General features: G+C 45.7%; 2 protein-coding genes across 5 annotated transcripts; both read right to left on the bottom strand.

The window, feature by feature from the left end:
• Positions 1–2905: 2905 nt before the first annotated feature.
• LOC118081238 (uncharacterized) lies at positions 2906–22075 on the bottom strand. Of its 3 annotated transcripts, none has more exons than XM_088663960.1 (11): positions 21943–22075; positions 15640–15984; positions 13579–13710; positions 13015–13141; positions 12611–12691; positions 12050–12132; positions 9874–10000; positions 9106–9186; positions 7477–7557; positions 6284–6361; positions 2906–5827 (listed from the first exon to the last, which is right to left on the bottom strand). In XM_088663960.1, the coding sequence occupies exons 3-11, from the start codon at positions 13612–13614 to the stop codon at positions 4800–4802; spliced, it is 1722 nt and encodes a 573-aa protein (XP_088520086.1). In that variant the 5' UTR covers positions 13615–13710; positions 15640–15984; positions 21943–22075; the 3' UTR covers positions 2906–4799. The 3 variants fall into 3 exon arrangements, with proteins under 3 accessions (XP_088520086.1, XP_088520087.1, XP_088520088.1); XM_088663961.1 differs by having other exon boundaries at positions 13579–13707; XM_088663962.1 differs by lacking the exon at positions 21943–22075 and having other exon boundaries at positions 6284–6358; positions 15640–15796.
• LOC148687112 (uncharacterized) lies at positions 19017–24966 on the bottom strand. Of its 2 annotated transcripts, none has more exons than XM_088664190.1 (3): positions 24871–24966; positions 23765–23879; positions 19017–22212 (listed from the first exon to the last, which is right to left on the bottom strand). In XM_088664190.1, exons 2-3 carry the CDS (start codon positions 23796–23798, stop codon positions 21173–21175), a joined length of 1074 nt encoding a protein of 357 aa, XP_088520316.1. In that variant the 5' UTR covers positions 23799–23879; positions 24871–24966; the 3' UTR covers positions 19017–21172. The 2 variants fall into 2 exon arrangements, with proteins under 2 accessions (XP_088520316.1, XP_088520315.1); XM_088664189.1 differs by having other exon boundaries at positions 24875–24946.
• Between the last annotated feature and the right edge of the window lie 62 nt (positions 24967–25028).

The following is a 25028-nucleotide window of genomic DNA, read 5'->3' as shown; positions in this document are numbered from 1 at the left end:
TATTATTATCTGGAGGTTTTCAGGGTGGTTCACAAAAAAGATCACAATATATTAAATCAAAATAAAAACAATAACTCCAGAAGAGCAACATTTTAAAAGGGCATAGGATGTCAGTCAGGTCAACCAAATATACAAATTTAATTAATTAATTAATTAATTAAAGCATCCATGACAGATGGCCAGATGGATTAAGGAAAAGAAAGAAAGAAAGAAAGAAAGAAAGAAAGAAAGAAAGAAAGAAAGAAAGAAGGCTTTAATTAACAGAGTCGTTTGTTCGTTTCGGTTGTATGCCACAGAAAACAGTGAATTCCGTATAGGGAAAAATTAGCAAAGTATATTATACTGCCGTACAATGAACAATATATTTAAACGTAAGGTTCACAGTCCTGCTGCTGCCGTTATCCTGCTTTTTAAAGAGATGTGATCTGATCATCTGGGTTGGTTGGCGCGTGGTCGCAGGAACAGCTGCCTCGTCCTGCAATGCAGGGGGTTGGACTAGATGACCACCACCACCCGGACCCTTCCAACTCTACAATTCTGTGATTTCTATGACTCCTGAAATACTGTTCCTGGGGGCGGGGGGGAGGTAATTTGCGTCCTTGGCATCTGTTACCCTAAACCAAAATTTCTTTTGCGCCTCCTGATCCAGCCGGGCTCATCTTCTCACCGGCTGCCGGCTTGTTGGGGGTTAAACCGAGAGATGCGCGGCGTCCTAGAGAGGCAGCGAAAGTAGGGAGAGGCGGCCGCTTCCTGCCCTGGCAAAGGGACGCCAGGGGAGGGCAAGGAGGAGCCACAAGACGGAGCGCGAGATGCAAAGCAAGCGGGTTGTGTGTGTCTGCTACTTGCGTGTTTTCAAGTTGTCTGGAAGGAGAAGCCCCGCTTCAGGGACACAGGAAGCTGCCTTATACAGATTAGATATTGGCCCACCTACTATTGCAGGCACTGACTGGCAGCAGCTTTTCAGGCAGGAGCGGTTGACCAGCCCTAGCTGGAGGTGCCAGGGCATAGTACGTGTCACTTCAGGAGGGGAAATTTAGGGGGGGGGGTTGGGGGGTCAGCAATGGGACTAAAAATACGTTGCACCCCCAAAGGGTGCACCTTCATCATCTCCAATGACAGCCACAAAAAATGGGTGTGAGGAATTCAAACCTTTTATTTTGTAGCAGAATAAGATTGTTTTCCATAAACACGATTTTAACAGTGAGTCTGTGACTGACTGTGGAGGCCAATTCTGGATCCACACGTCCTTCCACAGTGGGGACATAGGTTTCCAGGCAGGAGTTGATCACAGTGAAGGTTTGCCAAGTGTGCCTTCCTCTTAGCGCGTTTTTCCCTTTTGTCCCGAGTTCGAGTGACTTCAGAGCCCATGACACCTTTGGTAAAGGCTGTTCTCCAATTGGAGCACTTTCAGGCCAGTGTTTACCAGTTGTGTTTATACTACATTTTTTAAGATTTGCCTTGAGAGAGTCTTTAAACCTCTTTTGTGGACCACCAGCATTACGTTTTGCATTTTTAAGTTCAGAATAGAGGCTACGTTTGATAAAGAAGCACATAAGCTCCTTTTGGAAAACCGAAGACATTGCCTTCTAAAAAACATATAATAGAGGATCTTGAAAAGAGCATCAATGTCTTCCATGCAGGAAAAGTCTAAGGTTGTGGGTGTGTAACCCATCAAAGGACAGTATATAAGCCAGAAGGAAAAGCAGCAACCACCTCTGTTGCTGCAACTGCTCCATAGGGCTCAGACCTCCTATGGACTGCTGTCTAGAGAAGTGTGTGTAACCATAGAAGCTGCTGTAAGTGCTTTTCTTGCTAAATAGTTAACTACCAGATGTGTGCTTCTTCCTTATCTGGGATGGGCTGTGACAAAGCAGAGGTGAGAGAGAGGTGGGAGGCTTATGGAGACAAACAGGTACATCAACAGTCGCCCAAGATGGGAGGAGCTTGCAGACTTCTTACTCTGAGGATTTCTTACTCCTCCTTGCTCCGTTACTTCTCACTCCGTGTATTTGTATGCTTCCTTTCCATGATTAAACCATGCTCAAGGCGGCTTACAGAAACAATCACATAATTCACACCAACAGTTCTAAAAACATAACAAACTTTCAAGTAATCACAAACAATAAATGAAAACATCTCAATGAATATACAATAAAATCGGAACAATCCTGCATGATAAGGTTTAGCAACAAAAATCACAAGAACCTAATACCAAATGACAGCCAACTTAAAGCCTCTCAAATACTAAATCTAGAAATAATTGGGGGAGGGGGAACCTAGCTAATACCATGTTAACTTTGAAACCAGTTCAACACATCCTAAGACCTCGACATGCTCAGTTGGTGAAGCATGAGACTCTTAATCTCAGGGTCATGGGTTTGAGCCCCATATTGGGCAAAAGATTCCTGCACTGCAGGGGGTTGGACAAGATGACCCCCAGGGTCTCTTCCAACTGTATGATTTTATGAAACTCCTGGGAGAATGGAGAGGTTTCAAAGGGGTGCCGGAATAAAAGTTAGAGGCTAATAGGTGGGCTGGCCCTGCCTAGGAGAGACGAGCATAGACTGGATGTTCCCCACTCCTGATGTAGAAGCTTGACAGCCATCTGTCAGGAATGTGTTTCCTGCTTGGCAGGGTGTTGGATTGGATGGCCCTTGTGGTCTCTTCCAACTCTATGATTCTATGTAATGTAAAGTGTTCATACACGGCTCCCACATGCCATACATTCACATGTTTTTCCCATGTTGGAGAGAGATTGAAAAAAAATTCTTTTCTTTTAGCAGAGTTAGTACATTGGTATCAAGCACATTAAAACTTGGTTAGATTTTACATCTGTCCTCATCCACCTTCAAACAATTGGTCCCCATGAAAATACTTAGGCTAGAATAAATCTCAGACACATAGCTTTGGAAAAGTGAAGATTTTATTTACAGAGGTTCAGAAGCTGCAATAAACAAGTCTCCATCCATTGGAAGTAAAAGGAAGGAAGAAAAGGTTCCAAGCAATTTAAAAGGAAAATAAATAAGTTATATTACAAAAAGAAGAGCGAAAGAGAGAGGGAGCGAAAGAGAGAGGGAGCGAAAGAGAGAGGGAGGAAAGGAGCGAAAGAGAGAGGGAGGAAGAAGCAAAGGCTGCTTGGAGTCTCTCCCGTGTTAACAAGCTCATTTCTGGCTCTGGTTAACACTTTCATGCACACAGGTGTAAGTCAGTAACTGTATATTGCCAAAATAAATTTAAAAATTGTCCAGTAGCACCTTAGAGACAAACTAAGTAGTTCTGGGTCTAAGCTTTCGTGTGCATGCACGCTTCTTCAGATATCAAGTATATTGCCAGTTTCTCTTCTCTGACAAGCAGGTGTGTACATGCAAAGAACATACAAACATAGCATGTAGGTCCCTCCCCCTCAAGAGTCCCATCTTGACCCAAAGCTCCTCACATGTAAAGATTTGCTCAGTATGTCAGCTGTCATATGGAGCAATAAACTGGTTCCACAGTTCCATTCTGGACATGTTCACAAATGTAGCGATATCTCACCCCAATGTGTTTTGCACATGCCAGGAATTTCTTGGTCCTTGACAGCTTTGTACTGCTGACCTGCATCACCTGGGTAGGTTCACATTTACTCGGTCCAAGGTCTGCAATCTCAGAGCCACAGGTTTGAGCCACACATTGAGCAAAAGATTCTGGCTTTGCAGGGGGTTGGGCTAGATGACCCTCAGGATCCCTTCCAACTCTACAATTTTATGGTTCTATGAAAGAGCTTACTACTCTAGACAAGTTCCTTAAAGAGGCAGCAGCAGCAGCTGTCTGGAGGACACCCAAGGAGAAGAGAGGAGACTGATGGAACACTCCGCAAGGGAGGGTGTTTGAAAAAGGGTGAGAGTCTGCCAGCTTTGCAGGCAAGGAGTGAACTAACTGGGCTCCTGAGCCCCATAGGGGGGGCCGTAGAAAGGAGGTCAAGGGAGCCGTGGACCCAAAAAGGTTGAAAACCTCCAACCTAGGTGTTGCTTGAGCCCCATAACCTGATGCTGCAGAGAGAGGTTTGAACAAAAATATTTACTTTCTCATACAGAGTTAGCACAATTGCCGATTGGTACCAAGCACATATGGAAGTGAGAGCTGGACCATAAAGAAGGCTGATCGCCGAAGAATTGATGCTTTTGAATTATGGTGCTGGAGGAGACTCTTGAGAGTCCCATGAACTGCAAGAAGATCAAACCTATCCATTCTGAAGGAAATCAGCCCTGAGTGCTCACTGGAAGGACAGATCGTGAAGCTGAGGCTCCAATACTTTGGCCGCCTCATGAGAAGACTCGACTCCCTGGAAAAGACCCTGATGGAGGGTACAAGGAGAAGGGGACGACAGAGGATGAGATGGTTGGACAGTGTTCTCAAAGCTACAAACACGAGTTTGACCAACAGCTGGGCTAGTTTCAGAAGTTACAGCAAAGAAGTCTCCATCCATTGGCGGTAAAGGCAATGAAGAAAAGGTTCCAAACTGTTTAAAAGGAAAAGAAATTAGTTTCGTTACAAAAAGGAACCACACAGTCTTTGTGTTAGCAACGATGGGGACTGTAGAAAACTCTTGTAGAAAGATTCATTCATGTTGTTTGCTTGAGCTGGGAGCCATGCCAGGTAATGGTGTCTTTCAGGAAGTCGGAGAGAAAGAAGGAGAGGAGAAAAGAACGGCTGCTGGGAGTGGTTAACTAGAGCTCATTTCTGGCTCAGGTTAATGCTTTCATGCTTACAAGGGTGAGTCAGTAACTGTATACTAGAAGGCATTTTGACATTCCATAAATTTACATGGTTTCTCCCATGTGGATTATTTGATGTTCGGAAAGGTTCCACCCAGCACACTGCTTCTCCCTTGTGTGGATTCTTTGATGTAAATTAAGGCTACCGCTCCCTCGAAAGACCTTTCCACAGTCTGTGCAGATATATCTTTCCTCCGCTTTGTGGATTCTTTGATGTTTGGCAAGGGTTCCGCCATCCCGGAAGCTCTTTCCGCAGTTCAAGCATTTATATGGTTTCTCCCCTGTATGGATTCGTTTATGTATACAAAGGGTCCAGCTAGCCCGGAAGCTCTTTCCGCACTCCATGCATTTATATGGTTTCTCCCCTGTGTGGATTCTTTGATGTTTGGCAAGGGTTCCTCTCATATCAAAGCTCTTCCCACACTCCAGACATTTATACTGCTTCTCTCCTGTGTGGGTTCTCTGATGTTCAGTAAAGGTTATGCTATCATGGAGGCCCTCTCCACAGTCCATCTGTCCGGAGTTACAGTATTTCTCCCCTTTATGGATTATCTGATGGGAAATAAGATGTCCAAGTTGACTGAAACTCTTTCCACACTCCATGCATTTAAATGGCTTCTCCCCTGTATGGGTTCTTTGATGGGCAATAAGACTTCCTCTTTGGCTGAAGCTCTTTCCGCACTCCATGCACTTATATGGTTTCTCTCCTGTGTGGGTTCTTCCATGTGCAGTAAGGGAACTGCTTGTACTGAAGCTCTTCCCACACTCTGTGCATTTGAACGGTTTCTCTCCTGTGTGACTTCTGCTATGTGTATTTAACTGTGATCTATATTGGAATATTTTACCACACACTGGACATGTAATATTCTTATTATCTTTACAGTCTTCTGGAGGGATCAGGAGTTCATGGACCTCAGCTCCCTGGGAAGCCGATTGCTTCTTCTGCCTAGGCTTTGATTGGTTTGCCTTGTGTCTTTCTCTTTGATTTCCAAATATTTCTTTTCTCGTATCATGTGTGGTTGTTTCTGACGCTATATGTGCCGCCTGATAATTCTTATGGTCCTGTCCATCACCTGCATGAGGGAACAGACAGAAAATGAAGATCCTGTAAAAAACGCAAATCACTCTAAGTTTCTCCCTCACTCCATCTGCTCTAACCATTGAACCACCCCATCCGTTCCCAACCACTTTCACTATCACCAAACCAACTCCATCCATTGCCAAAAACAAATCTCTCCCTCTCAATCATCAAACCACTCCAACAATCAAACCATTCCACTAGTTGCTTCTGCCATCACCAAAACAGCCCATCCATCACCATGACAGCCAATTCCCTCCATCACCAACCCCAATTCCAAAGCAAAGTAACTATATATGATCCATCCATCACCAAACCAGCTCCATCCACTCTACACAGAATGTAGTACAACACGAGGAGAAGCTGAAACTACTCATGGGAGTTCCAATTTAGCAACATCTGAGAGACCACAGGGTTTCCCATCATCCATCTTCTATATCCAAGGACTTACCTGCCCTTTTCTTCTGGACCAACAACTCTTCTTTTTCTTCAAACCAGGTGAGGTCCAATTGGGATACCAGAGGCCCTTCTTAATAGGATAAGAAGAAAGCAAAAACTGTTATTGATGCCACCTGTGACTACAAAAGGTTGAAAAAAATCTGAACCATGTATTCTCTTTTCAGCCCTCCATCCCATGTTAGCTTCGGTGAATCGGATCCCTCCCCCGGTGGCATTGCTCCCAGTAAAGGTTTACCCCCTCTGTCCCCATTAATCTACATCACTTCTACATCCGGTAATCTGAGCTTGTTGTCGTTGCACTTTCTGTTCCATCACTTTCCAAGTCTGTCTAGTCTTAGGGGAAGGGGGTGTCATCGTCAGGAATGATGTCCAAGGACTGAATCTGCCAGCTGTCTCTCTCCTGGTGTTTCCTCCTTTTGCTGTTCCTCACCCCGTATTTCCCAGCGTTCCCCCTTTAGACTATGCCCCTTTGCAAACTAAATCAATACTGTCCTCCTGCCCTTGGGAAGGTTCAGGAAAACCCGGGGGGGGGGCGGCTCCCACCATTCCTCCTCAGTCTAGTCCCTGACACCATCCCAACCACCCAGATATTTGAAAGAAGACAAGCATAGAAGAGAGCAATGCACAGACCTTAAAACAGGCATAGGCAAATTCGGCCCTCCAGATGTTTTGAGACTACAACTCCCATCATCCCTAGCTAACAGGACCAGTGGTCAGGGGTGATGGGAATTGTAGTCTCAAAACATCTGGAGGGCCGAGTTTGGGGATGCCTGCCTTAAAGCATCCGTCTGGGGTCACCAAAGCGATTCGACTGTCATCCATTACTCCACCAGTTACTCCCACCATCACCAAAGCACTCTACCCACCAACAAACTCCCTTAATTGTCAAACTCCACCCATGACCAGCCACTCCATCCACTCTGCTTAGAATGTAATACAAAAATGCCAGGAGATGATGAAACCACTCATGTGAGTTGCATTGCTGCAACAACTAGAAGAACATAGAGCAGGCATCCCCAAACTGCTGCCCTCCAGATGTTTTGGCCTACAACTCCCATGATCCCTAGCTAACAGGACCAGTGGTTGGGGAAGATTGGAATTGTAGTCTAAACATCTGGAGGGCCGAAGTTTGGGGGTGCCTGACATAGAGTTTCCCCCATCCCTGCTCTGTATCCAAGGACTTACCTGCCACTTCCTTCTGGACCAGCAGTTCTTCCTTTTCTTCAGACCAGGAGATGAGGTCTGATTGGAGCATCAGAGGCCCTTCTTGATGGGATTAAAAAAGAAGCAAAAATTGTTATTGAGTGCAGAAGTTTATAGAAAACCCAAACCATGCCGTCTCTTTTCCATACCTCCGTTCCAACCCAAAGAACCAGATATTTGAAACGGGACAGGAATGGGAGAGGGAGTGCACTAGATGGACCTAGAAACATCAGTCTGGTGTCACTGTCAGGAACCAGACTGAAGGCTATTGCTCTGAGGAAGAATGGTGGGAGCCCCCCTCTCCCTCTGCTCAAGGGCCTAATCCTGAAGCTCCTCTGGAGCAGGAGGATAGTATCGACCTAGAGCAGGCATAGGCAACCTTGGCACTCCAGATGTTTTGGAACTACAACTTCCTTGATCCCTGACCACTGGCCCTGTTAGCTAAGGATCATGGGAGTTGTAGTTCCAAAACATCTGGAGAGCCAAGGTTGCCTATGCCTGACCTAGAGCAATGGTTCATGGAAGGGCACAATTCGGAAACTGACAGTTGGGCTGAGCTGGGAGAAGAGCAACCAAGGGGAGAGTAACAGGAAGAGAGAGAGAGCTGGTTGAATCTCCCTCACTAGAAAGTGTGCATGCCATGAGCCCTAGAGCAAGGTGTCTGGATAGGGTTGCCCTCTCAGAAGGCTCAGTGGTGGAGGGATCACGTGGTGAGGAGACAGGAAGACGGAAGTAACTAGAGGGAAGTGGGAGGAACTCAACTGGGAGCACCTGCACAATGAGAATGGACGCCGAATATTTGTGCTGTGTTCAATAAACCTCTCTGTGGCTGCAAAAGACTGCTTTCGCTTCGTGCTGTTATCTACAGAGAAGGGGAAGGTAAGCCTTGCCTTGGCAGCCTGACAGTCACCAAAGCAACTCCGTCTCCATCCATCACTGCACCAGCCACTCCCACAATCACCAAACCACTCCATCTACCACCAAAGCAACCATCTCCATCCGTCACTGACTCCAACCACATCACCAAAGCAACTGTGGTTATTGTGACGAGTATAGGGCTCCGTTGAGTTGTTTATGACTCAATTAGGAGCCACTAATTATCTGCCCGGCGCGCTTTCTCTAGCGCTTCTGCTCCATAGACCCGGGCTGGCAGTAAAACACACACAGCAGAGTTCTTCTTCTTCTCACACAGCGAAAGCTTGTATAGCCGTTGGATAAAAAGCCTCTTAAGAACACACAGAGTCCAAGGTGTTCTAATAACTATCCAACGGCTATACAAGCTTTCGCTGTGTGAAATAGTGCACCTTCGGAACTTTGCCATACAACAGTTATAGCAACATCCACCCATCTCCAAACCAACTCCATTTATCACCAATCGCTCCATCTGCACTGTCATGGGTTCTTCAGTCAAGATTGCTGCATTGCAGTTGGCTGGGCTAAGATGACCCTCTGGGTCCCTTCCAACTTGACAATTCTTTGATTCTACGTGGAATGCACTACAAAAACACCAGGAGGCGACGAAACCACACATGGGGATTCTAATTCAGCAACTTCTGAAAGGTCACAGGTCCGTCCCCCCCAATCCACCTTCTTCTATACCCAAGGACCCACCTGCCTCTTTTTTCTGGACCAACCACTCTTCCTTTTCTTCAAGCCAGGAGATGAGGTCCGACTGGGGCATCAGCGGCCCTTCTTCATGGAATAAAAAGAAAGAAAGCAAAAGGCGTTATTGATGGCACCCAGGACTGCAAAGGTTTACTGAAAGTTTCTAGCTAACAAGTAAGTTTCTATTCCGCCTAGAAACAAGCAGAGGTTCCTGATGTTTGGGTTATTCCTTCAGAGAAGCTGAAACAGCTGGTTTCACTTTCTGTCTCTCTTTCCTTCTGGTGTGGTGATCTGTATATAGTATGCTTAGTGTTAAGGTTTTAGTCTTATTGTAACTTGTTTCAACTTGGAATCGTTTAAATTGTATTGTTTCTGGATGTAATATGATGTATGGTGTTTTAAAATGGGCCAATGGCCGTAATAAATTTACTACTAGTCTTATTGTAAGATAAAGTTAAGTCTGCTGCAACTGGATTTCTTATGGACTATGCCAATCCTGACAGATATGGATTTGTGACCGTTATGCTCATTTGCCTTCAGTAGTAAACTCAGCTGGATGAGGCTAATTGCCTCTGGTCTATTTTTCCGGGGAAGCCTGCAGTGTGTTTATGTTTTTACTCTGCTGACTAGAGTCTGCTCCGAATCAATACGAGCAGAATCAATGACCAAATGTCTGGGCACGGGAAGGCTTGGCTTAGTCAGAACTGACCATGGACTTCCTATATGGAGAGAGCAATAAGGGATTCAAGAAAGCGAGTGCAGGAGGATCTTTACCCAGAGAGGCCAAGTTCCTGTAATTATCCAACATGACATCTTTGTAGAGTTCTTGTTGGCCTGAATTCAGCAAGGCCCACTCGATCCTGGTGAAGTACACAGCCACCTCCTCAAAGGACACCAGACTCTGAAAAAAGGAGGAAATATCTATAATTCTGATGGTGCCTTTCCAAAAAAAGGAAAAAAAGAAAGAGAGAAATATCCAAGGAAGGGAAGTAAAAGAATACCATTACTTTATTGTACAAACATTTCCATATTAGCAGAAATTGAAGCAATATGATACAATATAAACCTGGGGGGGGGGTATATACTAAACAGTATAATGAGAATGACTGGAAGGAATATGTTGAAGAGTATCTTTATTATGTATATAACTCTGTCCTATTTTTTGTCTTCTTTAAAAAAATTCATATTATGTCATTTCTTTATTTTGGTTGATTTGGGGGAAATTCCCCCCCCCCTTTATACAGAACGAGTGTACAAATACGCAATTTTTAATCAATAAAGAATTTTTTTAAAAAAAGAATTAAAAAAGAAGAATACCATTATGAGAACCCACCTCCAGAACCACCACACAGTGAGTCTTTATGTACACCAGAGGTGTCAACAAAAGAGGCTTAAAGACTCTCTCAAGGCAAATCTAAAAAAAAGGAGTATAAACACCGACAAATGGGAAACACTGGCCTGCAAGCGCTCCAATTGAAGAACAGCCTTTATCAAAGGTGTCATGGGCTTTGAAGACGCTCGAACTCAGGACGAAAGGGGGAAACGTGCTAAGAGGGCTTGGCAAACCCTCACCGTGATCAACTCCCACCTGGAAGGACGTGTGGATCCAGAATTGGCCTCCACAGTCACTTACAGATTCACTGTTAAGAATGTCAGGCTCTGCAACCTGCCAGACCTTATATTATTGGAATTCTTCCCAGGACACACACCTCTCACAACGGTCCTGATTTGCACCCCACAGGTTTGTGCCCAGCTAGAATGTGTCCTTGATGTCTGACAATGCTTTTTTCCCTTGGCTGGACAGAGGATAAGAGCAGCGTGTGCAAAAAGCATGAGGGTCTGTGGTGACCAGGAGTGGCCGCCGAGACCATATAACATTGGTCCTGAAAGACCTACAATGGCTCCCAGTACGTTTCCGAGCACAATTCAAAGTATTGGTGCTGACCTTGAAAGCCCTAAAGGGCCTCAAGTATACCTGAAGGAGCGTCTCCACCCCCATCGTTCTGCCCGGACACTGAGGTCCAGCGCTGAGGGCCTTCTGACGGTTCCCTCACTGCGAGAAGCCAAGTTACAGGGAACCAGGCAGAGGGCCTTCTCAGTAGTGGCTCCCGCCCTGTGGGGCACCCTCCCATCAGATGTCAAAGAAATGAACAACTATCTGACTTTTAGAAGACATCTGAAGGCAGCCCTGTTTAGGGAATTCTTAATGTTCGATATTTTATTGTGCTCTTAAAAGAAGAAGAAGAAGAAGAAGAAGAAGAAGAAGAAGAAGAAGAAGAAGAAGAAGAAGAGGAGGAGGAGGAGGAGGAGGAGGAGGAGTTTGGATTTGATATCCTGCTTTATCACTACCCGAAGGAGTCTCAAAGCAGCTAATATTCTCCTTTCCCTTCCTCAACCACAACAAACGCTTTGTGAGGTGAGTGAGGCTGAAAGACTTCAAAGAAGTGTGACTAGCCCAAGGTCACCCAGCAGCTGCATGTGGAGGAGTGGAGACACGAACCCGGTTCCCCGATTACGAGTCTACCGCTCTTAACAACTACACCACACTGGCTCTCTAATATTTTGTTGGGAGCTGCCCAGAGTGGCTGGGGATACCCAGTCAGATGGGTAGGGTATAAATAATATATTATTATTATTATTATTATTATTATTATTATTATTATTATTATTATTAAAACCATGCCTTCAAACAGACAAAGCACCACTCATAGTCGGCGTCAGTCAGCTCCTCAGCTTCACTAGGGGAATCCCAATAAGAGGGGAGGGCTCACTGTCTGTGCCAACCAGCTATTTGGAACCTGTGGGCAGAGGCTCCATGCCCCTGCTTTTTGGAGTTACGTTTCTACTCTATTTCTACCAGGCTGAGAGAATTTTATACGCTGCCTCAGAAAACACCAACTGATTAAACAAACGGAAAAAGCCACAGGAGGAGACCTCCAGACCCAATTACCTGAGCTGAGGGGAGGGCCATTCCTTCCACTTCATCCCAAAGAAGAGGGGACCTGCGGCACGTCGCTGGTGCTTTTCGACTACCTGCAAAAGTGGCATGGAAAAGGTAGCAGGAGAAAACATTTTGTTTTTCCCCTTCCAAATGTGTTTGCTCAACTCCTTTTTCAAGCTGGTTCTTGAACTGATTGGAAGCAGCTTGCCCATTTTTCAAGCTGCCGAGGAAGGAATGTTTTACTCTGAAGCACATCTGAGTTCTTCGTTAAGTCGTTTTGGGTCCTTTTTATGAGTAAAGCAGATAATAAATATAAATAGTTATGACTGAGCAACCACAGAGCAGCTCAGTGCTTGGGACGAACTAGATTGTTGTATGTTGGATATGCGATTGTAAAACTGTAATTTGAAAATAATTACTTAATTAATTAATGGGAAACCAAAAAACCTCACAACAGGGAAGTGTTGCTGTTGTGCTCACAGCTCGTGGACTGCCCACAGGGATCTGCTTAGCCACCTCGAGAACAGGAAGCTGGGCTCGATGCACTTCCTGTGTCCTTTAGGCACCCACCTGCTTCTTTCTCCTGGACAAACTCCTCTTCCTCTTCTTCCAACCAGGAGATGAGGCGAGGTTGAGGAAACAGAGGCCCTTCTTTGAGGGAAAAGCAGAAGATACATCATTGTTAGGGGTATGTTTTCCGTGGCTCTCTATTTAGAACCTGCCAATAAAAACATTCTTGTTTATGTCACTTTTTCCAGGCAAATAAGACAGTTGTCGTGTGTTTCAATCTGGTTTTTAGGGCAGTGTTGGTTTTAATCATTTTTGGAATGGTTTAAATAGTTGTTGTTTTTTTAGCTATTTTCCTGCTTTATTCTTTCTGTAAACTGCTTTGAGGTTCTTTTTCTTTAACATTTCATGTGGTCAATGGATTTTGGGAAAGAAACATACACATCTCTCAACCAAAGGATGCTTACCCAGAGAAGCCAGTTCCTCATAATTCTCCAGCAGGACTTCCCTGTAGAGAGCCCTCTGAGCTGGACCCAGGAGTGCCCACTCTTCCTGGGTGAAATATACTGCCACCTCCTCAAAAGACACCAGAACCTGGAAGAAAATGGAAGGCAGTTCCTATCACACACACAAAATTGTGCGATGTAACATAAGCAGTCAAGTACAACACTGTGTGATTTTTTTAATGCAAGGTAAAGCAGCGACTGCCACTGAAGCTCTTTCCACATTCGAAACATTTGTAAGGTTTCTCCCCTGCATGAATTCAGTAAGGGCACCGTTGCAACGGAAGCTCTTTCCACACTCCCAGCATTTATAAGGTTCGCCCCCTCTATGAGTTTGTTGGTGTCTAGTAAGCAGGCTGCTGCGAGTGAAGCTCTTTGCACATTCAAAGCATTTATAAGGTTTGTCCCCTGTGTGCACTCTTTGATGTGAAGTAAGAGTTGAGCGATAACCAAATCTACTTGCACACACTGTACATTCATACTTTTTCTTCTCTCTGTGAATTTGATTTTCACCACCCAGAGACGTACCTGATTTATGTATCCCCTCTTGCCTGCTGCCTCCATCTTGAACCCTCAGCTTCCTTTGCTCCGCCTTCTCTTTGGATCCTTTTGGTGACACTTCTGATTGTTCCCCTTCTGCCAGCATCCCTTCAACATCTTCTGATGGAATAAAAAGGCAAACTGATAAAATGCTAAAGGAGCATCTTCACCCCATCATTCAGCCTGGACCCTGAAGTCCAGCTCTGAGGGTCTTCTGGCAGTTCTCTCACTGCACAAAGTGAAGTTACAGAAAACCAAGCAGAGGGCCTTCTCGGTAGTGGCACCTGCCCTGTGGAACGCCCTCCCATCAGATGTCAAGGAAATAAATGAGGCCTCAGTCATACTGGACTTTAATGTGGACCTGGATTTGTTTGTTTCTCTATTTTTTTTTAACCACTTTTGCCTAGAATGCTCTTGCAGAAACTGCTGTACTTAACAGAAACATTTTTTTTTTTGCCCTTGCAAGTGTAGCAGTTAGCAAAAGCAAAGTGCAGGAAAGAGAGGAAATCAAACAGCAGCCCTTGATGCAAGCGACTCCAAAATTTTGGTTTGGAGTGACAAACATTCATATACAGAACGTTAAGCTTTTCTTTTGATTTGTTCTAGAGTGCCTTTGATTTTTGTATCATACTGTAGATTGCTTTGAGTTTAGTGACTAAATGTAAATAGTAATAATAATAATACCGTAATAAACACCTGTCACTTTGGGATTAAGCATTGTATAAATCTCCTAAAGGCAGAAAATTGCAAACAGTACAAAGGAGGCCTTTTGTTTTTGGTCCCCCATGCGTAGTTGGAAGTGCATATAAATGCTCCCCACCCCTGTTCCCCCTGTCAGCGATTGCACATCAATTGAATGCACCTAAGATGGTCACTGCTTGTCCCATGTCCCACGGACCATGTTTTACTCTGAACTATATTATAAGGAGGACCCAGGTGGCGCTGTGGGTTAAACCACTGAGCCTAGGGCTTGCTGATCAGAAGGTCAGCGGTTCGAATCCCTGTGACGGGGTGAGGTCCCGTTGCTTGGTCCCAGCTTCTGCCAACCTAGCAGTTCGAAAGCACATCAAAATGCAAGTAGATACAGTAAATAGGAACCGCTACAGCGGGAAGGTAAACGGTGTTTCCATGTGCTGCTCTGGTTTGCCAGAAGCAGCTTAGTCATGCTGGCCACATGACCTGGAAGCTATACGCCGGCTCCCTTGGCCAATAATGCGAGATGAGCGCGCAACCCCAGAGTCGGTCATGACTGGACCTAATGGTCAGGGGTCCCTTTACCTTTATATTATAAGGAAACATACTAAGAACATTAAGAATAATTGAAACAGACTGTGGGAGAAATGTCAAATTGCCAGCATCAACTGCAGACTTCTGCTATTTATACAATAACAACGCAGAAATGAAGCTCAGAGTAAGCTTAAATGACAGTAAGACTAACGCTTTTGGAACATTGTGAGGAGTGAAGCAAGGCTGCATTCTGGCTTCCACTCATTTCCACTTCTATATTAATCATTTGGTTCCATGTTTAGGCAATGCAAACTCCCCATGTGCAGTAATTAGGAACAGAAATAACTCAATCTTGATGTATGCCGGTGATTTAGTATTCCGCTCACTTTTCTGATCGGGCCTCAAAAATAACTTGGAGGTGTCCAGCACATAGTGTAATCAAGAAAGTCTGCTGATAAATTAACATAAGGCCGAGATTATGATTTTCTAGCCAACAAGAGTATAAATGGTGCTTAGATCAGCAAGCTACAGAACACACTTGCTCATTTAGGTACCTTTATTGAAAGCCTCTCTTGGAACTGTCATGTGGAGGCAGTGAAAGTAAAAGCACATAAAACTACTGTGGCACAGAAAACTGAAAAGGAATTTTGGCATGAAGATGTCTTAAATGTGCAGCTCTGGTTCTTTAAATGGCAAGTGTGCAAGTAATGGGGCTGGATATGTCTTAGCCCCAAATAAGAGTGTTAAGACTGTCAAATCTGCAGTCAAGAGCAAAGGACATTCTGTGGCAGCCCTTCAAGTTCCCTAGGAAGGGAAACTTACCATTTAAGGATGATGCATTCAAGTCTCCCGCTTCCCCACCCAGGAGATGAAGACCTTTCCCCGTCGCCTCTTAGTTGGCCCCAGGAGGGACGTGGCTCCATCCCTTTTGTGAGCTCTTCCTCCCGTCGTGCCCCTCCCTCTTGCCCCCCAATTCCGCCCCTGGATTGGCCGACTCCCCCCAGTTACCCGCCTCCAGGGAGGACAGCCGCCGCCACGCCCAGCATCTCCCCGGGAAGTTGAACAGAAAGCGGAAGCTCCTCCTCTCTCGCCAGTCTTTCCTTCCGCTCTAGGAATCTAAGCTCTGTCGCCTCTGTTAACCGCTTCGGAGCCGCGCGGCAGGAGTCTCTGGAGGAGAGGAAGGAGAGGCGCCCGGCTGGTCTCTAGCTCTGAAGCAGGAGGGGGAAGCCCTGCAGGATCACCCCAGGGTAGCATCCTACCCTCCCGCAGGTGCTCCAAGCAGAATCCGAGTTCAAGAGCAGCTTTATCCTCACCTTTAGAATTATATTTATTTATATCCCGCCTTTCCCCAAGACCTAGAGTCAAGGCGGCTTACAAAGGGATAGCCGTCGAATATAAATTCTAAAAGGCAAGCGGCATTAAGAGGGGAGGAACTGCAAACGTTTCAAAGATCCTGGTTGAAATCAGAATTAGAAAAAAATTAAAAGATGCACTTTTTTGTGAAATCAGCTGAGAAGAGAGGTCCAGCGGCTGTAAAAAGATGTGTTCTTTTATTATAATAATAATAATAATAATAATAATAATAATAATAATAATAATAATAATAATATACTTATACCCCGCCCAATACCTGACAGAATCTCAAGTTTGGATCGGCTGTATTCGTACAGCTGTGTTTCGTACGTTCCCATCGATTTGATTGTTGTAATTGGTATTGATGTTAATGTAGTGTTCTAAGTCGCCTTGAATCGCTTTTGTGAGCAAGGTGACTAATTAATATGAATAATGATGGTGGTGATAATTAGAGATGTAAAATTTCCAGAAATTTTGAAGCCATGGGGGGGATCCCCCCCCCCGTTTTTTTCCGGGGGAAATGAAAATTTTGGAAAAATTGGGAGAAAAGGTTCAGTGTGGAGTGCTTTCACAAATTGCATGAAACACAGTGTAAATATTATGCTTTCAATAAAACAGGTAACCACCCCCCTTTCCCTCATAAGCAACCAAAAAAAAGCAAGAAACCATCAACATAAATAATAATCAGATTTGCCCCTTAGCACCAACAGCAAATAAAGTTGATGTTAAGGTTTATTCTATCTCATTTTCTGAACCACTACTATCATTTTCCATTTATTCTTCCTCTTCCTTTTTGTCATTTTTCTAATGGACTTCTAAAAAATGGCTTTGGGGGGAACGGGTGTGTGTGAACCCTGCCCCCCCCATTATTCCAGTTTCCCCCCCAGGCCTTTCCATCTCTACTTGAGGACAGCCAGGGCAAAGCCACATCAATATTTAAGCTCCATAGAAGGTCTACAATTGGGTAGTGCTAAGAAAATCCCCTTCATGGACCACTGCCTTGTCGTGGCGAAGGGGCTTAAATAACTTAGAGAAGTTATGTTTTGACCAAACGTGATCCACCTGGAGAAGGAATTGGCAAGCCACTCCAGTATCCCTGCCAAGAAAACTCTATGGACAAAGACAACAGGCATATAAAAGTTATGACGCTGGAAGATGAGCCCCTCAGGTCGGAAGGCGTCCAACATGCTACTGAGGAAGAGCGGAGGACAAGTACAAGTAGATTCAGAGCTGATGAAGCGGCTGGGCCAAAGCCGAAAGGTCGCTCAGTTGCGGATATGCCTGGAAGCGAAAGGAAAGTCCGATGCTGTAAAGAAAAATATTGCATAGGAACCTGGAATGTAAGAACCATGAACCCTGGTAAGCTGGATGTGGTGAAAAATGAGAAAGTAGGAAAAACCACAAATAGAAATAGAAGGGGAAGAAATGGAGGTAGTGATTTTACTTTCTTGGGCTCGTTGATCACTGCAGATGGTGACAGCAGTCACGAAATTAAAAGACGCCTGCTTCTTGGGAGAAAAGTAATGACAAACCTAGACAGCATCTTAAAAAGCAGAGACATCACCTTGCCTACAAAGGTCCGTATAGTTAAAGCTATGGTTTTCCCAGTAGTGATGTATGGAAGTGAGAGTTGGACCATAAAGAAGGCTGATCGCCGAAGAATTGATGCTTTTGAATTATGGTGCTGGAGGAGACTCTTGAGAGTCCCATGGACTGCAAGAAGATCAAACCTATCCATTCTTCAGGAAATCAGCCCTGAGTGCTCACTGGAAGGACAGATCGTGAAGCTGAGGCTCCAATACTTTGGCCACCTCATGAGAAGAGAAGACTCCCTGGAAAAGACCCTGATGTTGGGAAAGATTGAGGGCACAAGGAGAAGGGGACGACAGAGGATGAGATGGTTGGACAGTGTTCTCGAAGCTACGGACATGAGTTTGACCAAACTGCGGGAGGCAGTGCAAGACAGGAGTGCCTGGCGTGCTATGGTCCATGGGGTCACGAAGAGTCGGACACGACTAAACGACTAAACAACAACAACAAAAGGAAAAACCACTGGGCCAGTAAGATACAATCTAAATCAAATCCCTTATGAATACACAGTGGAAGTGAGGAACAGGTTTAAGGATTTAGATTTGGTGGACAGAATGCCTGAAGAACTATGGATGGAGGCTCGTAACATTATACAGGAGGCAGCAACGAAAACCATCCCAAGGAAAAGGAAATGCAAGAAAGCAAAATGGCTGTCCAACGAGGCCTTACAAATAGCGGAGGAGAGGAGGCAAGCAAAATGCAAGGGAGATAGGGAAAGATACAGGAAACTGAATGCAGATTTCCAAAAAATAGCAAGGAGAGACAAGAGGGTCTTCTTAAATGAGCAATGCAAAGAAATAGAGGAAAACAATAGAATGGGGAAAACCAGAGATCTGTTCAAGAAAATTGGAGATATGAAAGGAACATTTCGTACAAAGATTACCATAATAAAGGACAAAAGTGGTAAGGACCTAACAGAAGCAGAAGACATCAAGAAGAGGTGGCAAGAATACACAGAGGAATTATACCAGAAAGATATGGAGGTCTCGTACACCTCAGGTAGTGTGGTTGCTGACCTTGAGCCAGACATCTTGGAGAGTGAAGTCAAATGGGCCTTAGAAAGCATTGCTAATAACAAGGCCAGTGGAAGTGATGGTATTCCAGCTGAACTATTTAAAATTTTAAAAGATGATGCTGTTAAGGTGCTACACCCAATATGCCAGCAAGCTTGGAAAACTCAGCAATGGCCAGAGGACTTGAGAAGATCAGTCCCATCACCTCCTGGCAAATAGAAGGGGAAGAAATGGAGGCAGTAAGAGAGTAAAATACAGCATCTTTTATTTAAAAAAACCAGTATCAGCCTATATCACACACACGCACACAAAAGTTTTTATTTAGATTTTGGGGCAGCAACAGCAAATCTCATAACTTGGTGTCACAAATTTCTCAAACCAGACAATAAATATGTGACTTTCAGCTGATCATCCGCATCAGGTATATTACATAACAAATCAAGGATAAACTTGGTTCAGAAAAGATGCTGTTCTGAAAGAATTTTTTAGTGTCCCTCTAAATCAGGGGTGTCAAACTCAAATTCATCGGGTGCCGCATCAGCAGTTTGGTCACCCTCAAAGGGCTGGTTGTGTCTGTAGGACTATGTGTCCACTCTTTATTATCATGAATTATTGTCACTGCATTCAATTATTACTTTTTGTAATAATGTAAGCTCATTCCCGCCCCCACGCGGATCACATTCCTGCGTCGTGGCGCGTGTGTGGGAGGGGATGTAAACGAGGGAAATTTGAACAAAAGGTGGGGATCAACGGCTTCCGGGGGGGGGGGGCTCAACTAAACCTTCGGCAGGAAGGAGAAAGCCACTGCTGGGATTAAAAACCTGCAGATGGAAAGAGGGCTTCCCTCTCCCGCCCTGCGCACACCCAAACCCCGCTAGGCAGGATGCCACACGCTGCAACCCACCCCATGCTTTGGAGAGGGGCAGGAACATGCGGTGCAGCACCAACTCCCTGCTTTGCTTTTGCATCCTCCCTCCTCAGCGCCAGAGTCCCTTCCCCTCGCGCTGAGGGAGGGCAGCGGATTTCCTGAGGAGGAAGGCGGCGGCAGCCCCAGCGGACGTGCATCTTCGCCTCAGAGCTGCTCTTCCCCCCACCCGCGCTGTTGTCGTCTTCGCCGCCGCCTCTCCCTACCGGGACTGCAGGCAGAGGAGGCTTGAAAACCTCCCCCCCCCAAAAAAATTCCCCTCCCACCTACTCAAACCGCGAGGCGACTCCATCTGGAGCCCTACATCACGAGGGGCTGAGAGGAGGCGGCGACAGAGCGGGAAGAGCAGGAACCCGTGCCGTCGTTGCCGCCTCCCTCCCGGCCGCCCCCCAGGGAGCAGCTCCACCGGAACTGAGAAGCCAAAGGGCGGCTCGGGGGTGGGGGGCAGAGCAAAAGCCAGGCACCCTCCCGAGTGTCTATGAGGAGAAAACGGGGGAAGAGGGAAGAGAAACCCGGCTCCATCAAGAGAGCGACTGTTGCGCTTCGCCTACTTCCCCCTCAGGCTCACTCCGCGTCCCTTTCGCCCGCTCGCTCGCCCACCTCCCGGATGCAGCCGAGTAGAGAAAGGGAAGCGGCGGGCGGCGGCTCCCCAGTGCCGCCTCACTCGCTCTCGGAGACAACAGCAAAGCCTGCAAAAAAAAAATCCAGCGCTGCTCCGTCCCGGCACCAACTTTGCCGGCAGCGCCTGTAGGGCTTTCCTACCTCCTCGGCGGGCTTCCTCCTCCTCCTCCTGCATCTCACTTCCCCGTCTGGCCGCTGTGCCACCGCCTCCCTCAGCCTCATTCGAAATTGAAATTCCCTGGCCAAGGCAATCAGCGCGGCTCCACCGCCCCGGCCTCCGCCTGCAGCCCCGCCCCCGGTTTTGACCCTCGGCCTATCGCAGGCTCCAGAACTACTGTCAGCGGTTATTGTCGGCGGCGGCTACGCAGGCCACATGACGAGGTCTGGCGGGCCGGATTAGGCCCCTGGGCCTTGTGTTTGACACCCGTGCTCTAAATATTCTGAGCATATAGTCTGAAAACAAGTCATAAATGCTTGACTAAATGAACATATTGGTAAATCAGAGAGAAAATCCTCAAGTTCATGTCTTATTTTAATTAAATACCAATGTGGGGCAGTGTTTGAAATTAGCCAGGCGCCAGACACATTTTGCACCTGGCTACTGGCGACTTATCACTAGACAGCTGTTGCAACTGAAGCTCTTTCCACACTGCAAAAATGTATATGGTTTGTCCCCTGTACAAGTTCTTTCATGCACAGTAAAGAAACCACTGTAATAAGCTCTTTCCACACATCAACTTTCATAGGGTTAGTCCCCTGAATGAGTTATCTGGTGTCGAGAAAGGTGGTTACTGCAGCGGTAGCTCTTTCCACACTCCATGCATTTATATGGTTTCCCCCCTGTGTGAGTTCTTTATAAGGATTCTCCCATGTGAATTCTATGATGCACGTTAAGAGAGTAGCTGCGAGTGAAGCTCTTTCCACACTCCATGCATTTATAAGGTTTCTCTCCTGTATGAGTTATCTGATGTCTAGTAAGGTGGCTTCTGCAGCTGAAGCTATTTCCACACTCCATGCATTTATAAGGTCTGTCCCCTGTGTGAATTCTCTTATGTGCATGAACGGTGCTCTGGGAACTGAAGCTTTTTCCACATTCCAAACATTGATACGGTTTCTCCCCTGTATGAGTTCTTTGATGCACATTACGGGCGGCACTCTGACTGAAGCTCTTTCCACACTCCATGCATTTAAATGGTTTTTCCCCCGTGTGAATTCTTTGATGTTTAGTAAGGCTACTAGGGTCACATAAACTCTTTCCACATTCAGAGCATTTATAAGGAGTCTCCCCTGTGTGAATTATATGATGCAAGTTAAGGGAGTGGCTGAACTTGAAGCTCATTCCACACTCAAAGCACTTATATGGCTTCTTTCCTGTGTGAATTATATGATGCATGTTAAGGGAGTTGCTGCAATTGAAGCTCTTTCCACACTCAAAGCACTTATGTGTCTTCTCCCCTGTGTGAATTCTATGATGCACATTAAGGTAGTAGCTGCTACTGAAACTTTTTCCACACTCCATGCATTTATAAGGTTTCTCCCTTGTATGAGTTATCTGATGTCTAGTAAGGTGGCTTCTACAACTGAAGCTCTTTCCACACTCCATGCATTCATAAGGTTCTTCACCTGAGTGTAGTCTTTGATGTGCAGTAAGAGTTGAGCGTCTACAGAATCTCTTTCCGCACGTAGTACATTCATGTTTTTCCCCCACTCTGTGAATTTGATTTTCATCTACTTGAGAAGCACTGTGTTTATCCCTTGGCTTCACTGTTTCTCTCCCCTCTTGTTTGTTGGCTCCATCTTGAATCTCCAATTTCCTTTCCTTCTCTTGTTCCTCGGCTCTTTCTGGCCAGACTTCTGATGGTTCCTCCTCATCCAGGATCCCCCAAACATCTCCTGATGGAATAAAAATTAAAAAATAAAGGTTGATGCAGCTGTTTCTTTTTCAAAACTTAAGGGCTGGCACTATGTCAAAGGCGTTTTATATAAAAAAATATGGTGTTATACCTTGTTTTAATAAAATACCACCATTTAATCAATGGTTATTCATATCAGAAAAGTTCTGCTGAGCAGTCCTTAAGATTAACCAAGTCCGAGCCATAAATAACACAAATTACACCAGCAGACGATCAACATCAACAGAGCCAGCCTGCCTGCCTGCCTATGGGCCTGTGTGAGGCAGCTGCCTCAGGTGTCACTCCCAAAGGGGTGTCACTGCTCAGCTTTGCTGCTGGTCTCCCCGGCCTCCAGGGGCAAAGCTGGCAGCAAAGCTCTGTGGGTCCCCTCCCCTCCCGCCAGGTCCAGAAAAGAATCTTCCCCAAGAGGGCAGACATTCCACGACTCAGCTTTGTCAGGATAATACAGTATCTTAACTCAGAGCAGCTTGAAATGTCTAGATCTGCAGAGCTTGTTGAAAAACCAAAAGGAATAATAACAATAATAGCATTTATTTTATTTATATCCTGCCCATCTGGCTGGGTTTCCCAAGCCACTCTGGGTGGTTTATAGCATATATAAAAATTCAACCAAGCATCAAACATTAAGAAACAGAATACAATATCCTATACAGTGGTCCCTCGACTTATGAACTACTCGACATCCGTATTTTTCGACTTACGAATGGAAAAAGTGGTCGCACTCTTACGAATTTTTCAAAATCCGAATGAAAACGGTTGGCGGTTTTAGATGCGGTTTCCTCGATTTACTAATTTTTAGATGCGGTTTCCTCGACTTACAAAATTTTCCGATTCCCCCTCCCCCCCGAAAACTGCTTCTCCCATGGCACTTTTCGACTTACGAATTTTTCGACCTACAACTGTGCATTCGGAACGGATTAAATTCGTAAGTCGAGGGACCACTGTACATGCAACAAACAAACCAATACATCAATAGAAACCAATAACAATAACAAGTTACCAATAACAAGATACTCAAGTATTCTACAAATTAGGCTCCCCCACATAAAAGATTTTTAGTATGCTTTTTCTACCATTCTCCACGCTAGATTGCCACAATGCATGAAATATCGGGCTGCTTTAGAAGACCGTTCAGAAACGAGAGTGCTGACCAGTACAAGATGCTCTGAGTATATGAAACCTTTTCTGGGTGACTGTCTTCAACTCAAGGTGCTGATTTTGACCTATGCAGCTCAATGACTGCTTCTCATGAATCCACCTAGAGCCTGCATTCATCATCTGAGGTCCTTCTCACAGTGCCCTCTCCAATTGAGGTGCAAAGAGAGGCAATACAAGACTGGGTCTTTTAGTGCTGTCTCCCCACCTAAACAATAGTCTCCCCCAGGGAGGCAACCCAGAAGCCATCACTGGCCTTTAACTTGGGAGAAATACAGGCATTGCGACGTCCTTTAGCAAGCTGATGGAAGGCACTCCGAGCCACTGAAGTATCCACACCTTCCATAACTATTAATGAAGGTGAAAAGGATCCTTACCCTGAGAGGTCACCATCTCATGAACCTCCACCATGACTTCCTTGTACAGAGCTCTCTGTAGGGCCCAGTTGTCGTCAGTGAAATGCAAGGACACCTCCTCAAAGCTCACTGATCCCTGGAAGGACAAAACAAATGCCTTTCTTAAAGACACTCCAAGGCAAGGTGTGGAAACCATCTCCCCTCAGCTCCCACTCTGATGAGAAAAGGGGCAACTGGAGATTTTACCTTCAGTGTTTGTTTTTTAATAAGACATTAAAATCTGGATAACTAAATCTAAGACTGGAAAAAACGAGTGTTTTGTCCCACCCAACACTCCCTCCTTCCTCCCCTTTCTTAGGTGTGTAAAGACCAAAAATGCTGCCCAGGCTTTATGCATACTGGTTTCTAAATTGGTTTGTGAATTTTAGTTTTGTTCTAGCGACCATTGGATCACTGTGCCACTTAAGAGACCATTTCAATCAGGTGTTTAGAAATATTGAAAATAAAATTACTACAGCTGCAGATGGCCAGTTATATCCCCAGGGGCCCACCTTTTTTAAAGCCCTAAACAGCCTTCTGGCAGCAGTTCCCTCCCTGCGAGAAGTGAGGTTAGAGGGAACCAGGCAAAGCTTTCTCTGTAGTGGCGCCCGCCCTGTGGAATGCCCTCCCACCAGGTGTCAAGGAAATAAACAACTATCTGACTTTTAGAAGACATCTGAAGGCAGAGTATGAATGAATGAATAAAATGTATCATTATTATTATTATTATTATTATTCCTCCTCCTTCTCCCTGGCTGGCAGGAGACTCTCCTGACTCTCTGATAACTCCCTGCCATTCCTCCCCATTTCCTCCCATGCGGCCTTTGCTGGGCGATACTTCTGGTTTCTCTGGACAGAGGAGCGTGAGAAAAGGCAGCAGGATGAGGCCAGAGGCCGGTGAAGGCCAGCGAGCAGCGTCGCTTCGGCCTCCCGCTTCCCCTCTCAGGAGAAGACGACATTTCCCTGTAACCTCTTAGTTCCCCCCAGGAGGGACGTGGCTCCATCCCTTTTGCGCCTCTTTCTACCGGCGTGACCCTCCCTCTCGCCCCCCAATTCCGCCCCTTGATCTGCCGACTACCCCCAGTTACCCGCCTCCAGTGAGGACAGCCGCCGGCAGGCCCAGCATCTCCCCGGGGAAACGGAACAGGAAGCGGAAGCTCCTCCTTTCCCGCCTGTCTTCCGTTCCGCTCTAGGAACGGCAGCCCCGTCGCTGCTGTTAACCGTTTCGGAGCCTCTTGGTTGCTCC

This window comes from Zootoca vivipara, chromosome 2 (genome assembly GCF_965207765.1).
Source record: "Zootoca vivipara chromosome 2, rZooViv2.hap1.1, whole genome shotgun sequence".
Taxonomy (NCBI): Eukaryota; Metazoa; Chordata; class Lepidosauria; order Squamata; family Lacertidae; genus Zootoca; species Zootoca vivipara.
Note: the sequence above shows the minus strand (reverse complement) of the source record. Positions and strands in the feature narration are given on the sequence as shown.

Bases quoted from the DNA above. Each gene is read 5' to 3' on its own strand.
- LOC118081238 (XM_088663960.1), bottom strand. From the start codon at position 13,614: ATGGAGGCAGCAGGCAAGAGGGGATACATAAATCAG. The intron at 12,692-13,014 runs GTAAGCATCCTT...TTTCCCTCAAAG, and splicing joins TGAGGAACTGGCTTCTCTGG to AAGGGCCTCTGTTTCCTCAA. The intron at 10,001-12,049 runs GTAATTGGGTCT...TCCTTTTTTCAG, and splicing joins TGGCCCTCCCCTCAGCTCAG to AGTCTGGTGTCCTTTGAGGA.
- LOC148687112 (XM_088664190.1), bottom strand. From the start codon at position 23,798: ATGGTGGAGGTTCATGAGATGGTGACCTCTCAGG. The intron at 22,213-23,764 runs GTAAGGATCCTT...TTATTCCATCAG, and splicing joins TGAGATGGTGACCTCTCAGG to GAGATGTTTGGGGGATCCTG.